Raw genomic sequence first — 16,461 nt, 5'->3', positions numbered from 1 at the left:
GTGGTTACACTTGAAGAGTAAAAAGCGAGTGCTTGTCCTATTTCTAGGAGTGAAAGGATTAGTTAAGGAATCATTTCAGCAAGATAATATGTTGACAAAAAGCCTATACTTCTTTAGCCAAGGCGAGAGGTCAAGTCGGTCGGAATTTTGGGTGAACTTAACAAAAGGTCAAAATCGTCTATTCTACTAACACGTGTATAGATTGGAGAGAGGTATTACGAACTTAAATTCAATATGTAATTCTTTTTTGACCAACACAACATTTAATTGTTTAGTATTTACATTTTAATACTTATCTTTTCAAATTCTTAAAATTTTAAATTATTAAATCTCACTAGAAATAAACTTATTTACATTTGGATGATTAAAATAGAAATACAGAATTTACTCTAATTCTTGATGATTTTGTCCAGATAAATTTACATGTGTAGAAAAACTTTTAATTGGTACTATTTATTAATTATTGTCAAATTTATTTAAAATATGTTTAACTTCTCTATTAATTTGAAGACAAATTTTTAATGTGCTTTAATTTACTAATTTATTATAGTTTAAATTAAATATAAATATTTATTTAATATATTTTATAGATACAATAATGGTTAAAATATACCTATACTTTTTATATTAAAAAAAGAGAGGAATTTGTCCTCTATATGATTTAATTTTTTTACTTTTTAAAAATTTAAAATTCAGTTTGAATAGTTAACATTATTAATTCATTTTTTATTTATTATTGTGATTTTAGCATAATAAAAAATTACTTACTTAATTAAAAAAATATAATTAACTTAAATTTAATAAAAAATTAATAGTATTACTAATTAGACTTAAATTTTAAAAATTAAAAAATATAAAAAATACAAATATAAATATAAATTCTTAATTTTTGAAAAATACATGTGATATTTTAACCGGTGCTATATACAAACAGTTCACATATATAAAACAGCTTTAATCTTCTCAAATAAAAACAGTCATTACTTTTTATCCCTCTCCTTCTCAGCCCTCTCGTCTTTCAATTTTCCGACGGACCAGAGAAATTAAATAAGGTAATTTTTGAAACCCTAAACTTCAATGGAAGATTGATTTTTTTAAAACCCTAAATTAACTCGAACATTGATTTCTACTTGACTCATGAGAGAGATTTTGTGTTATCTGCTCTCTTCCTCTGCATCACCGCTATATTTGATTTTCTGTTTTCTATCGTACTGCTTGTTACCCTGTCTCATCGGACTTTTTGTAAAGCTATTGGTTTAGCAGAAATAGCGGACCGCTATTGAGGTTTTTACCGGTGGTGGACGGGGCATAACCGTTACTCAACAGCTATTTCAAACCCTGAATTGATCAGTCTATTGCATTAAATTTTCTATTATTGTTTCAGTTTCTTTTAGTGTTAATTGCATTATTCTTAATAAACTTTAGTTAATTATTTTCGTCGTCGTTGTTTAATATGATCGTAGTGGTACTCGCGTTTTCTAATGATGAAAAAGGGAAGTGGTTTTGTTAATGTTGTTGCAATTTCTTATATTGTTAATTGCATTGTTTTTAGTAAAATCTAGTTAGTTATTTCTTTCATTGTTTTCAATACTATCAGAGAGGTAATGGCGTTTTCTGATGATGAAGAAGAAGAGGCTTTAATCCATTCCGTCTCAAACTATTATTTCAATGATGAAAAAGATGAGGCTGTTTGCTTTTCTCAGTTGCCACTACAATTTGGGGGGAAAGAATGCCTTAGTTGTGGATCTAAAAAGAAGATATTTTTGAGAGGAATAGCTGATGATGGGCTCCTAACAATTTGCAAGCATGTCACTACCTGGAAATTTGATCTGTCTAATGTTGGGAAGCCGGATATTTCCGTTTTAAGTAAAGACATTGGGTGGCTTAAGCTACAGAAGCCAAGGAAGAGCTTTGAGCCTGTGATTAGGAGTGTTTTAATATCGGTCCATTGCTTGCATCTTATTAGTTGGAACCCTGATTTATCAGGGAAATCGTTGTGGGACCAGTTAGCAAAAATTTTTAGGTAGTTTATCACTCTTATGGGTGTATTTTTCCTATTTTCAAGTATGAAATTGTTGGGTGCTCTTTTTTACTTATTCCTTATGTTATTTGCAGCTTGTATGAGGTAAAGCCTTCGCAAAATGACTTGGTGGATCACATGGATTTGATTGCTGAGGCTGTTAAAAGTGATGATTCATTAGCAAAATCCAAGGTTTGTGTGTAATTTGGTAAACTCATTTTGGTGCATTTTAATTTTTATTTTTTGTTGGATAATGTTGAGTTGGGTTTAGCATGTCTTAGTCCGCAATGAGTTTTTGGTTGTAAAACAAGGCTCATCTAAAGGATTGCAGCAATTTATGATCATGTTTCTATCTTTCTGGTTCTTTGTACAATTGAAGTCAGTGGGATGTTTATGTTTTGAGCAGTTTTTGCACTCATTTTTGGAGGAGAAGCCCAAAAAACGGAAACTTGCTAATGAGGTTAGATATTACCCTTCGATGTTTCTTGGTCTATTTCTTCAAATCTGATTATTCACTTTTTTTTAAAAAAAAATTCTTATTTTCTCAAAAATGTACATTATTTTAAGCAAGTGTTCTTATTGATTAATCAGAATGCTCGAGCCACATCAATTTCTGGATTTATAGTTGATGATGCAGTTGATGGCCCTGAGCTAGATGATTCCAATAATGATGATGATGATAATGATGATGATGAAGATGACTTGTATGATTCAGTTTGTGCTTTTTGCGACAATGGGGGTAGTCTTATATGTTGTGATGGAAGGTGCATGAGATCATTTCATGCTACTGAAGATGACGATTCTGCTCGTGAATCTGCTTGTGAATCTCTTGGCTTTACTCCGAACCAAGTTAAAGTAAGTTAGTGACCCATATTTTATATACTGGCTTTTAGCTTGTTTCTGTCTTGTTTCTAATTACAAGTCCCTACTAAATGGCAGGCGTTGGAAACACTCTTATGCAAGAATTGTGAATATAATCAACATCAGTGCTTTGCTTGTGGGAAATTAGGTTCTTCTGATAAGTCCTCTGGTGCTGAGGTATAATACCTACCAATGTCATTGATTATATTTGCAGCAAAATATTTGAATAATTGAGTCATAGTGAAATCAATTCTAATCAGTAAATATTGTTAGAAGCTTTATATTGTTATCGCATTGTTCTGTTTGTTTTCTGATTAGTTTATTTGCTTTAATGGCATTTTATCTGACTGTTTAGGTAAAATTTATTTGTTTTTGATTTTTCTTAAAGATACATATTCTTTTATGACTAATGTTGGTTTTTTAGTTATCCTCAATAGATTTTGATTTCTTCCTAGTTTTATTGTAACTTCCTGCTGAATGGCTCCAAAAGTTTCATTTCCTTTTGCCAGGTCTTTCGCTGCAGTAATGCAACCTGTGGTCACTTTTATCATCCACATTGTGTGGCAAAATTGCTCCATAAGGGGGATAAAGTTGCTGCTGAAGAACATGCGAAAAGAATTTCTTCAGGGGAATTTTTTACATGCCCCACTCATAAATGCTGTGCTTGTCAACAAGGAGAAAACAAGAAAGTCGAGGAGCTGCAGTTTGCTTTGTGTAGACGTTGCCCCACATCATACCACAGGAAATGTTTACCAAGGTACAATGAGATTTATCATTTATATATTAACCGCAATCATTCAAATGTCCCATTCTTAACATACTACTTGGTTTCCTTTTGCAACTATCAGAGAGATCGCATTTGATGATATAGAAGAGGAGGGTATTATAACTAGGGCTTGGGATGGTCTACTTGTCAATCGTGTACTGATATATTGCTTGTAAGTGTTTTAAATGTGTTACTATCATACTTTTATTTGCTTTAATTGTTTTTTAAATTGTTCATATTGTTGGTTCGGATAGGAAACATGAGATTGACGAAGACCTTGGAACTCCCATAAGGGATCATATAAAATTCCCCTTTGATGAAAGCAAGAAAAGAAAGGCATCAGATGTGCTCACAAGTCATGAAAAGGTTGGCTCAAAGAAGAAAACTCTTGCATTAGAAGGCACTTCACAGGAGAGAACTGCCATGAAAGCAGCAAAGCAATCTTCTTCTGTTGTTAAAGCTGATCAAACTAGCAAAAAGAGTGAAAAAGTTACTCCTAGGACCAATTCCCTAAAGAAAGTCAAAGCCACTGGTCCATCCAAAAAGCCTTTGAGGCAGAATTCAAAGTCTCTGCCTATGGATGCAGGCAAATCCTCTGCAGCTGATGGAAACAAGGCCTCCTTGGGGGGAAGATTATTTGCCCTCATGAATCAGGAGAGTGAGCAGCAGATTAAGCCTGGGAGACAGGATAATCTTAAAGGTGGTCTTAGTAAGGCTGCCGTGGTCAACTCTACTGCAACAAGTAAAAGCTCGGACATGCCTTCATTAGATGCTGATTCTGAGAGAAGGTGGACTTTCTTTATTTCTGCCTTAGTTGTATTTTCTTGTTTCCTAACCCTTAATCACTTAGGGGCAAACTGATCTGAGTTGATGTTTTAGATTATGCATCAAATGTGATTTGTTGGACTTCTTTACATTGTAGATTACTCAATTTAATGAAGGAGGCTGAATCATCAGTAACTTTAGAAGATATAATAACGAAACCAAAAGTCCTATCTACACATGGATATTCTTCAAGAAGTGTCATAGACAGAACAATTACTCTTGGAAAGATAGAGGGTTTAGTTGAGGTATTTCATAATTGTGGATAAAGTTTGCGTTATAGCTTTAAGCAAAGGTATGATTTTGCTGTCTGTTTGTGTTATTATTTTTCTTTTGAGTCTTTATTCAACTGTTTGCAGGCTGTTCAGATGGCTTTAGCAAAACTAGAGGATGGCTGTAGTATTGAAGATGCTCAAGCTGTTTGTGAGCCAGAGGTTTTAAACCAGATATTTAAGTGGCAGGTTATTACCCTTAATCATTTGTAATTATCCCCTCCCAGTTACTTTAATAAAGAGTCTTGTCATTATCTATGATTTCGTTTTCAAGGGAGTATGATTTTATTTTTGTTTCATTGCAAAAACAATGCTTTGATTTTATTTTTGTGTCATTGCAAAAACAATGCTTTGTCCTATTTCTTAAAATAAGTTGATATGAAATTTCTATAAGTGGCCTGTTTCGTACTTCAAATTTCCCCTGGACATATCATATGCTCTGCAAGTTTGTTACACGTACATGTTTTTACAAGGTGCCATTTAATTCTTTTTCTCATTCTCTCTTTTTCTTGCACTTGAATTTTTTAAAATTTATTATTTCCAGAACAAACTCAGGGTATATCTTGCACCTTTTCTATATGGCATGCGCTACTCTTCTTTTGGTCGTCATTTTACTAAAGTGGATAAACTTGAAGAGGTAAGTTCCGTTGTTTTTATATCCTATAGTTCTACATCTGCTAATTCTATTGTTTTTTTCCTTCTAAAGAATACTAATGCAATTGTTGATATATGTTCTCTTATTATTACAAGTTCCTAGACGCTTTAAATTAAAACATTAATGCCTGGCATTAAATGTGCAGATTGTTGATAGAGTTCATTGGTATGTGCAAGATGGTGATACAGTAAGCGTTTCTGTGCCTCCCTCTTCTTCTCTCTCCCTCTTTTTTCTTTTTGACCTCTCTCCCCTCTTATGTTTTCTTCTTTTGCTTTTATATTTTGGAATTCAAGTCAATGTAATTACACTTTGATATTTGCTTCATAATGAAATGTTTCCTGCGCATATTTTAGTGAAAAAGATCATGAAAGGAAAGGGACAGAAATATTTTGGTTTTTAAGTTCTCCTTATGCTTGGATATACATAATAATAGAACTCCTAGAAACTATGTACAGTAATTTTCTAATACTGACACCTTTCATGGCCGGCCGTGTTGATATTCTTGTTAGGAGATGGAAAAACAACAAAGATGCCATTTGTTCTTTCCTCCTTTGTATAAGTACAGCTCTATAACAGAAGATTAGATTGAAGCATGGAACTTGACCGAGTTATCTTATTGTTGATTATTTCCATGGACAGATTGTCGACTTTTGTTGTGGTGCTAATGATTTTAGTTTAATAATGAAAAGAAAGCTTGAAGAGACCGGGAAGAAGTGCTCATTCAAAAACTATGATATTTTCCAAGCAAAGGTATGCTTTAGTTTCCTGGATTTATTTCTAATAAATCAGTTTATGCATTATGGATGTACATTATGGCTGCCCAAGAAGTCAAGCTTGGTATCAGGTGCATCACAGTTTGACAATGGTATCGTTGTTCTTGCTGCATGTGATTAGAAGGGGAACCTGACTGTTTGCATACATTTGTAGATGATTCATTAATCTTGTTTTTACATATATTTTCCTTATGTTTTGGTTACTGATATCCTTTGTCAGAATGATTTTAATTTCGAGAGGAGGGATTGGATGAGTGTGCAACAAAAGGAGTTGCCAACAGGGTCAAAACTGGTAAGGAATTTTTTTTATATTGTAAGTATTAACACATTCAGCTATTGCTGTTGTCGTAATTGACAAAATTTTTGTTCACTATTTGAGTAGATAATGGGGCTAAATCCTCCTTTTGGAGTTAAAGCTGCTTTGGCAAACAAGTTCATTGATAAGGCCCTTGAATTTAACCCAAAACTTTTGATCCTTATTGTTCCACCTGAAACAGAAAGGTAGCATTTTCCTCTCTCAAACACTCACGTTTCTTGGCTTTTTGACACACTCACTCAGACACTCGCATTTCTTGGCTTTCACCAGGTTGGACAAAAAGAAATTTTTGAAATATCCGTATGAACTAGTTTGGGAGGATAATAACTTGTTATCTGGAAAGGTAACTAATAAGTTTTGTGCAGTTTCCTTGTAGATGAATGTTTGTGATGTTCTTATTACAGTCTTATGGTATTGTGGGTAACTTTGGTATCTCGTGTTCCAGTCATTTTACCTGCCTGGTTCTATTGATGCAAATGACAAACAAATGGATCAGTGGAATGTCATGGCTCCACCTCTTTATCTTTGGAGTCGTTCTGATTTTTCAGCAAAGAACAAGAGCATAGCTGAAAAGCATGGTCATGTACCTAGGGAACCAGCGAGTTCAAATCAGGAAATGAATATTGATGAAACACGCATATCTGATTTTGAACTGCCATTGGAGGATGATGGTCTTCGTGATGATGCTGCTGAGTTGAAAGATCATATGCAAAATCATGAAATTGAGGAATGTAAAAAAGAGAAATCTGTGGAGGTGATCCCAAAAGAGTGCTCTCCTCCTCAGCAAAATGACGAGAAGAACCAATCCAAAGAAACCTCGAGTAATAAGAAGAGAAAGCACAGTGAAGAAAATGATGGAAGGAAAACTGATAAAAAGAGTGGAGGACAGACTCCTAGAAGCGAGACACATGATGGAATTCCTCACTCTTCTCCATTCAATGTGATGGGTAGTAGTAGATCCTCGGTGGAAGGTGCCTCCTCCAAATTGCACAGTGAAGAAAATCTTGTAAGGAAAACTGATATAAAGGGTGGAGGAAGGACTCCTAGAAGTGAGATGCATAGTGGAATTCCTCACTCTTCTCCGTCCAATGTGATGGGTAGTAGTAGATCCTCAGTGAAAGGTGCCTCCCCCAAATTGCACAGTGAAGAAAATCTTGGAAGGAAAACTGATAAAATGAGTGGAGGAAGGACTCCTAGAAGTGAGACACACGGTGGAATTCCCCACTCTTCTCCGTACAACGTGATGGGTAGTAGTAGATCCTCAGTGGAAGGTGCCTCTTCCAAATTGCACTCTGAAGAAAATCTTGGAAGGAAAACTAATAAGAAGAGTGGAAGGACTCCTAGAAGTGAGACATACAGTGGAATTCCGCACTCTTCTCCATCCAATGTGATGGGTAGTATTAGATCCTCAGTGGAATGTGCCTCCAGATCGCCTAACCAACATCGGATACGCAATATGCATAGTTCACAGACTCCACTTCAAACTTCATATGGTGACACCAGGACCAGCGTTGGTGATGATATGGGAAGAAGGTACCATATGAATTACGACCCTTATTCAGCTGGTACCCACAGTCATGGTTACAGACCTTACCCCGATGAAATGAACAGGGAGTTCAATTTACGGTCACAAGTTCACCTCTATGGGCAAGAACCTGGTCTATTTCCTCGGAGAAATGATCTGGCTGGGTTGAACTCTTTATATGGTCCAACGACTCCGTCTTATGGACAACACAACAGTGCTACAGTGAATCCTTCATACAGGATGAATATGTCCGCAATGCAGCGATATGCTCCTCGTCTAGATGAGTTGAACTACACAAGGATGGGTGGTGCAGGGCCTGAGCCACCACTGATGGGGAATAGAAATGCTTTTTATGATCCTAGACCACCATTTATGATTGATCCTCGAGCACCACGACCTCCATATACTCTGGGTTTCTCTCCTGGTCCATACCACCCTTATTCACATCACAACTCGGCTGGTTGACTCAATGAATAGTTAGTTGCTCGTCATCCATCAACTCGAGGACCTGATCTTTAGAAATTTGGTTGTTCGAACCCTTTTAACTGATTCTGTTATATGGGTTCTGCTGCATAACATTGAAACTTACCTTTTAAATATTTTGCTCCTGTTTCTTAATTAGTAGGGTTATGTTTTGTGCATGTTTAGACTAGAAATTTTGCTTAATCATTTAGATTAAATAGGGTACCTTTTTGATACACTGTAAGTAGAGTTTTTTAAGACTTCACAAGAAGGTGTTGTATAATACATCTGTTAAAAAACTCTACTGGAAATCTCAAATAATTTTCCTAACTTACATGGATATTTATTATTAATATTTTTTAATATTTAATATTAGGTTGTTAATTAAAAAAATAGTTAAAACTAGGGTAAATTGGATATTTTATTTCTACTAATTAAACTCATAATAATGTTAAATCATACAATTTATAAAAGAATAATTTTTTCTTGAATAGATAAAAGAATTAATTTTAGTTGAGAAAATATGCATTTTGACACGTGAACTTGGTTTTAAGGTTCAAGTTAGTATTTAAGGTTTTCTTTTTGGTCCAATTTGGTACTTGAATTTGGCTTCGAGATTTAGTTTGGTACTTAATTTTTTTATCCAATTAGGTATTTTAACTAGGCATTTTGATGCAAATTAGTACTTGAACTTATAATCATTTATTGTAAGTTTAACCACACTTTACGTATCAAATTGAGTCTTAATCTAAGCTTTAAAGCCAAGTTTAGGTACCAAATGTATATTCACTCTTTTTAATTAAACAAAATTATTTTTAAATATATTGACTTCCAATTAAGTGACAGTTAATTCTTATAAATGAATTGAGATTTTTAATCAAATAAAATTATTTACTAAACATATCAAATTTCTGTTTATTAAATATAATTATTTACTAAACATATCAATTTTTTATTTAATAAATCTAGTTGAGAATACATATTTTCTTTTCAATTAAGGAAATATTGTGTTAACTTAAAGTAAATTTATCCCTACGGCTTGTGGAGGTTTTTAGATAAACTCCACAAGTTGATTTAAGACGTGACAATTGTCTAATAGAATGTAGTAAAAAAATTAAAAAGAGAGAGTAATAATTGTGTTGTTTAATTTTTAGAATAAATTTTTTGTTAGTTTATTTTAAATTTGTTTAACTATTGATGGTATTTGTAAAGTTTATTGAATAATATTTTATATTTGAGATTTATTTAATTTCATTATTTGATATTTAAAAATATTATATATATATATATATATACTAAATATTTTTAAAAAATAACAATTAATCTAAAATAGTACATCGAAACAAACCGATATTAATACATGCCAACATTAGTAGAAAAATAATATATCAATTGAAATGGTATAAACTCCTTTAGTTTGAAGATTTCTAATTGTTGGAGGTAATAAATAGCCATTTGGAGCATTAAATGCATGGAATTTTACAGTTTTGTACGTAAGGGGATTGATCCCTTTGTTTGAAAAAAAAAACATAACTATGAGTGTGAGGGATCAATTCTCTTAAAAATTTTGGTTATTAACTTCAAGTGATCGATGTCTTATGTGGGATCAATTCTACCATACTAAAATGTTTAAAATGAATTGAAATGAGTTTGACGCGTATTCAAAAGTATTTGGTTAACTCAAGAATATAATGTATGAGTAAAATTAATTTGAATAAGTATTTTTGAATTTGTTTTGTACTTCAAAAACATTTCCTATTATATATATATATATATATATATATATATTGTTTTCCAATATAAAAGACTAAAGTAACAATATGAAAATTTTCTCTTAAATATTAGTTTAAACTACAAGTCACTCAACTATATTCATTTTTTAGTCACTTAATTATGAAAAGTTATAAAATAATCACTTAATTATGATTTTTTTTGTCACTCTATTATAAAAAGTTATAAATTGATCATCAAACTTTTCAACTTTGTCCTTTTTTTGTCACTAGCGGGCTAACGTAAAAATAAAAACATTTAAAAATCTAAGATAGTTGGGTGAATAAAAAAGACAATTAAATAGTTGAGTGACCATTTTGTAACTTTTTATAGTTAGGTTACAAAAAAAAAAATTACTAATAATTGAGTAATTATTTTCTAACTTTTCATAGTAGGGTAATAAAAAAAATCCATTATTGAGTCGGTATTAATATGGTTTACCCTAAATATTATTTTATCAAAATTTATTTTTGAGGGTGAGAATCACCGGATGTTAGCTCCAATATTTCTCAAGCTATGGATAACGACGAGGCAATGGTATCAAAGTCTAACATAATGTAAAATGATATAGGCCATAATTACCCAACAAAACAACAATTTGCGTTTCAAATCGCCTGTCAGAAAATCAGTAAGTCTTCACATTTTTCCTATTTTTGAAGACCAGATACCGACTTCAAACCTCTCAAAGCAGAACATTCAAAAAAAAAAAAAAAAAAAAATCACATTAGGGTCTCTTAAAAATCCTCCTACCATATGTGCATATGGAGTGATTCATTGAAGGAGTATAGACGATACCAACTTCTACTCTTTGCTAATGCATTACCAATCTTTGTTTATGCAATTCCAAAAATTGTGGAATCAAAGAAAAAATCCAGGGGCAAAGACTTACTTCTTTACACTGGTGAGGTGTTTTTCAGCTTGATAAAGGAGTTTTCTGGATTTAGAGGAAATGTTAAAAGAGGAAGATAAATGTGTAGGGTGAAAGGGTTTAATATAATTCCATAAAATATTTTTTTAATCTTAATCAACTTAATTCCTCATGTCATTTAATCTAAAAAATATATTAAAATTTTATTTATGGACAGAAATTTTAATAGAGAGACCGTTTTATTCTTATTAATAAGAGATTAATTTACTTATTTTTATAATAAAAAATTTAAAATGCAATTTAAATATAATACAAATACTTCTATAATAATTTAACCTTAAAAAACATCCATTCAAATAAAACCTTACCCTATATCTATATATATTGGTAAATCCATAAACGTATAGCTCTAAACTTGATCCATTTTCCCATCAATCTTAAACCTTTTCGCTAATAAGAGGTCCCTTGGCGATACCCATGCAAAGTGAAATTGTAAGAGGATGTTTGGTTCAATAAATGTAAAAAATGTGTTTCGTAAGTAGATTACTAGATGGAATGTCCGGTATACTATATTATCTTGTTTGATTTATTTAGTAAAAATGTAAAATTTAAATATTTGATAAATTAACTCTAAAATTATCTTGATATACATTTTACTAATTAAATACCTTTGTTCTAGAATATATTTTTTAATAAGTTTAATTCCTTTAATATATTTTAGTCTTAGTTTCTTTAAAACTATGATAAATTATCATAATTAATTTATATATCATAACTATAAGGTTTATATGTTAGGAAAGCAGTTTAAGTAGTTTATTCAGATAAGCCTTTATAGTATTTTTGTACTTAAATAAGTCCCCCATGTTTAATGCATATTCATAGAAGTACTTAACTTTGATCACTTAACATTATTTTATGACATGGAATTAAAGTTGACAAATAACATGAAAAAAAAATTTAAATTTGTGTTATTTTTAAATACTATAATTTTATATAAAAATTTAACACTATGGTTTGTTAAAATTAATTTTATTTTATTTTTCCAATTATTTTCTATTTTAATTATTTTTAAAAAGTGATTTTCAATAAGGAGGAATCCACTTACACACTGCTGTTAATGATAAATTTCCCATTCCTGTCATTGAAGAGTTGTTGGATGAATTTGGGAAGGAAACATTCTTTTCTAATATGGACCTGAGCTCAGGCTTTCATCAAATTCGAATGTGGGAGTCTGACATTCATAAGAATGCATTTATAACTGCCACCTTGAATTCCTAGTGATGTCTTTTGGCCTCAATAATGCACCATCTAGTTTCCAAGCTCTAATGAATGCAGTTTTAAGCCACTGTTTAGGAGGTCAGTGCTTGTTTTTTTTTTTATGGCATTCTAATTTATACTAATACTTGGAATGCTCACTTGTTGCATCTGAAAGAAGTGTTGCTCGTACTAAGGAGGAATCAACTCTATGCCAAGATGAGTAAATATCGTTTTGCTTTTGAAATTGAGTACTTGGGGCATTGAATTTCCAAAGGGACAGTGGCTATGGATAGCTCTATTGGGTCTGAGTTGCTACCTAGGGTCCAAGAATCGTGGCAACGAGATCCAAGGCTAAAGAAGATCTATTTTGACATCCAAGTCACTACTTCCTTGCATCCAAAACAGTCTTGGGATGGCAAATTTCTTAGAAGAAGGGGCAAAATTACAGTGGGGACAAATGAAGAGTTAAGGAAAGAGCTCATTGATTACTTTCATAATAGTGCTTTGGGAGGCCATTCTGGGGTCCAAGCCACTAGGAATCGTTTGCCCAACTTCCTTTATTAGAAAGGTATACAAATGATGTTAAGAAGTGGGTAAGGAAATGTGTGGTAGAGTGACTATGCTGCTAAACCAAGTTTACTGTAGCCTTTGGTCATTCCTGATAAAGCCTGGGCTGAGGTTAGCATAGACTTTGTGGAAGGCATTCCTATTTCCAAGGGTAAGCACCCTATCATGGTGATAGTTGATTGGTTGACCAAATATGATCACTTTGTTACTTTGTCCCATCCTTATACAACCTTGATAGTAGCTCAGGAGTACCTTAACTAGGTCTATAAGCTTTATGAAGTTCCTGAGTCAATCAATTTTGACAGAGACGAGATCTTTATTAGCACTTTTTGAAAGGAATTGTTAGAAGATTAGGCACTAAGCTGAAGCTTTCTATTGCCTACCATCCTGAAACTGATGGACAAACAGACGTTTTGAACAAGTGTTTGGAAGGGTATTAGAGGTGTAAGAACCAGTGAAAGGCCAGGGGATTGGGTACAATGGTTGGCCCTTCCTGAATGGTGGTACAACACCTCTTACCATTCTTCCATTGGGACATCTCTTTATGAAGCTCTATATGGGCAATCCCCTCCCCTGCATCTTCCTTGGCTAGAGCTTCTTGAGTGGCTAGTGTGGATAAGAGCCTATAACATAGAGAGGCAACAACACAAATGCTCAAATTCCATCTTCAAAGGGCCAAGGATAAAATGAAGCTCATGGCTGATAGGAGGAGTGACAGGACCTTTGAAATTGGTGATCTTATGTACTTGAAGCTGCAGCCATATAGGCATCACACAATTAGGGAAAAAAAAAAAAGAAATCCAAAGCTGGCCCCCAACTTCTTTGGATCATTTCCTGTTGAGGCCAGAGTTGGAAAGGTAACTTATAGGCTGACATTACCACCTGGGTCACGAGTTCGCTCTACCTTCCATGTTTCTCAACTCAAGAAACATGCAGGGAATACAATCCATCAACCTGATCTTCCTATAGTTGGTATGGATGGCGCTATGATTAAGGAACCTACTTGTATCTTGGACAAACGAATGGTGAAACGTGGGAACAAGTCAGTGACTGAAGTGCTCGCAGAATGGACGAGTGCCTTGACGCCACCTGGGAGAATTTATAAGAACTTCAGAGGAAGAACCCCTCTTTTGATCCTCGAAGACAAGGATCCTTCGAAGGAGGGGCAAACTGTTATGGAAAATTGTGTTGTTAGTTCTGTTAGTTAATAAGATGGGGAGTTTTGAGGGATGTTGAGTGTTTACTGAAATGAGTGTTCAAGGGGAAGTGGGAGTTGTGTTACTGAAACTGGGCGTTTTAGGGAAATTTTTGTAATAATTTTCATAACCGCCTTTTGTAACAACCCTTTTAACTGCCATCTTCCATTTCATTACACAGTGAGGAAATTGAGGGAAGGAAATTATCGATGAAATCCAACAGAATTCTTTTCTTTCTCTACTCATTCTTCTTCTTCTCTCTATCTCTTCCTACCATTAATATTTTAATCATCTAACAATCCAATTTCATATTAAACATGGATCATGTATATGAATATTATTTTATGAAAAAAACTTTCATTTGTTCAATAAATATTGATATATAATATTTTTTATCGATTATATGATAAATACAATTATATTAATAAATTCATCGATTGGATTGCTTAAATATTAATTGTATAAAAATATAAAAAATGTAAAATAATTTTAATTTTACACTAATAAGAATCCTAAGAACTATTTTATTGACCAGCAATTAGTAAATCTGATTAAAATCAAAAGGTGAAAAGTTCTTGTCTAAGTCAAGCAACTAATCAATCATAATTAATGGCTTCTATGAATAAGCACTAAAGATGAGGGGTTTCGATAAAAAAAGAAAAAGGGTTTATTTAAATATTAAAAAAAATTCTATAAGGGCTTATTAAGCTATTATAGTTTAAAGTTTTTTTAATATATAAGTCTAATTATAATATTTGCATCACTAATAAATAAATTATTAGTGTAATTATGATAATTATAATTTTAAAGTATAACATTTATTGTTTTATTGTTAAAAAAATATATTTTTGTTTTTAAATAAACTTAAATTTTATTTGATAAAAAATATTAAAATAATTAAAATAATAAAAATAAAGAATGAATTAGTCTAAAATTTAAGATTACGTTGCCGTAATGATGTTACATTGACATCTTGACACTATTTAAGAATATAAGATTATGATGTGATTAGAATGTTATGAATCCAAGCAAGTTTTAGACTTGCACATATTATTTTTAAAAAGTTCAAAAAATATGTATTTATATTATTTTAATTTAATAGTTAATAATTTTATATATGTTTTATTTATTAAAATTTTATATATAGTCATCTTAACAATTTTTAATATTTACATTATAGTAGTATTTTATATTATTATAGATTTAATTTTTGTGTTATAAATCACATAATATATAAAAATAACATTACAAACTTATAAAATGGGTCAGCTGGGCTCAACCCTTGAATGTTCAAACACGAACTCAATCCATATTTTAAATGGACCTAGTTTTTTAGCCTGAGACTATTTTTAAGATGTAATATTTTTGTCTAAACCCTACCAAATTTCGAGTTGTCTTTTGGACCTAGGCAGGTAGCATTACCTATGAACAGCTCTAATCCCAAACCATGATTCCTTAGATCTATACTGAGAACTAGGAAGAAGGGTTTGTTAATTAGGAGGGTCAAGATCATTGAAAATAGCGAAGATTTCAAATTTGTAATCTAACCCATGTAGAAGCAAGAGTTCAAAAAAGAAAAAGAAGAAGAGAGAATGGCAATCGATTTGTTGGTCGATTCAGTTGGCTTTTTTCAAAATTGACTTAATTGACCTAAATCTATCAAAACTAAACCGACTGACCATCTTTGAGAAAATTGAAAAAAAAATCAAACCAACATTAAGTCGGTTGGTTTGGTCGCTTTTTCGTTAACCGGCTTTTTTTTTTAATTTTTTTTGTTTTTAGTTGAAAATTTAGAAAAGAAATATTATGTGATAAGATTTGAGTTAATAGGGACTAAATTATAAATATTTTAAAATTTGGGAACTTGAGAGAAAAGGACAGATTTAGAAAAATTTGGAAATTCTTGGCTATTTTTAGGAGAAATAGATTTTGTTTTCAGGGACTAAAATCATAAAATAATAAAAAAATGAACTTTGGGGAGTAAATAGTGAGATTGGAAAATTGAAATTTTAGGGACTGTTTTATAAAATTTGTAATATTGAAAAATAGGGGTTGTTTAGTAAATTCTGAAAAATATAGGAGCGGGTTCAACTTTTATTTTTAAAATTGGGTTGTGTTTTATTAGATCCTATCTTATAACTTTTATTCTTTGGAATTTACTAAACAACCCCTATCTTATAAAATCAATTTTAATAATTCAAAAATCTCCATTTGAAAGATAGAGGAACCTACTTCTCTTCTTTTTCATTTATTTTATTCTATTTCCCTTTGAGTGGAAGGGTAGATGTTCATTCACACTATAAAAATGTCTAATTGAGAGAACAAACAAGT

The 16,461-nt window shown here is 32.0% G+C and overlaps 1 protein-coding gene across 1 annotated transcript; it reads left to right on the top strand.

The window, feature by feature from the left end:
* The first annotated feature begins 938 nt into the window (after positions 1 to 938).
* On the top strand, positions 939 to 8,802 carry LOC107917820 (protein ENHANCED DOWNY MILDEW 2). The gene is made up of 18 exons (XM_016847158.2): positions 939 to 1,052; positions 1,598 to 2,023; positions 2,116 to 2,212; positions 2,427 to 2,480; positions 2,612 to 2,875; positions 2,960 to 3,058; positions 3,391 to 3,638; positions 3,730 to 3,819; positions 3,902 to 4,435; positions 4,570 to 4,717; positions 4,829 to 4,930; positions 5,286 to 5,378; positions 5,542 to 5,583; positions 6,036 to 6,146; positions 6,390 to 6,461; positions 6,552 to 6,670; positions 6,756 to 6,828; positions 6,931 to 8,802. Exons 2-18 carry the CDS (start codon positions 1,605 to 1,607, stop codon positions 8,473 to 8,475), a joined length of 4,110 nt encoding a protein of 1,369 aa, XP_016702647.2. The 5' UTR covers positions 939 to 1,052; positions 1,598 to 1,604; the 3' UTR covers positions 8,476 to 8,802.
* Positions 8,803 to 16,461: the final 7,659 nt, after the last annotated feature.

This window comes from Gossypium hirsutum, chromosome A01 (genome assembly GCF_007990345.1).
Source record: "Gossypium hirsutum isolate 1008001.06 chromosome A01, Gossypium_hirsutum_v2.1, whole genome shotgun sequence".
NCBI classification, from domain to species: Eukaryota; Viridiplantae; Streptophyta; class Magnoliopsida; order Malvales; family Malvaceae; genus Gossypium; species Gossypium hirsutum.
The sequence above is the reverse complement of the archived record's forward strand: the minus strand, read 5'-3'. Positions and strand labels throughout refer to the sequence as shown.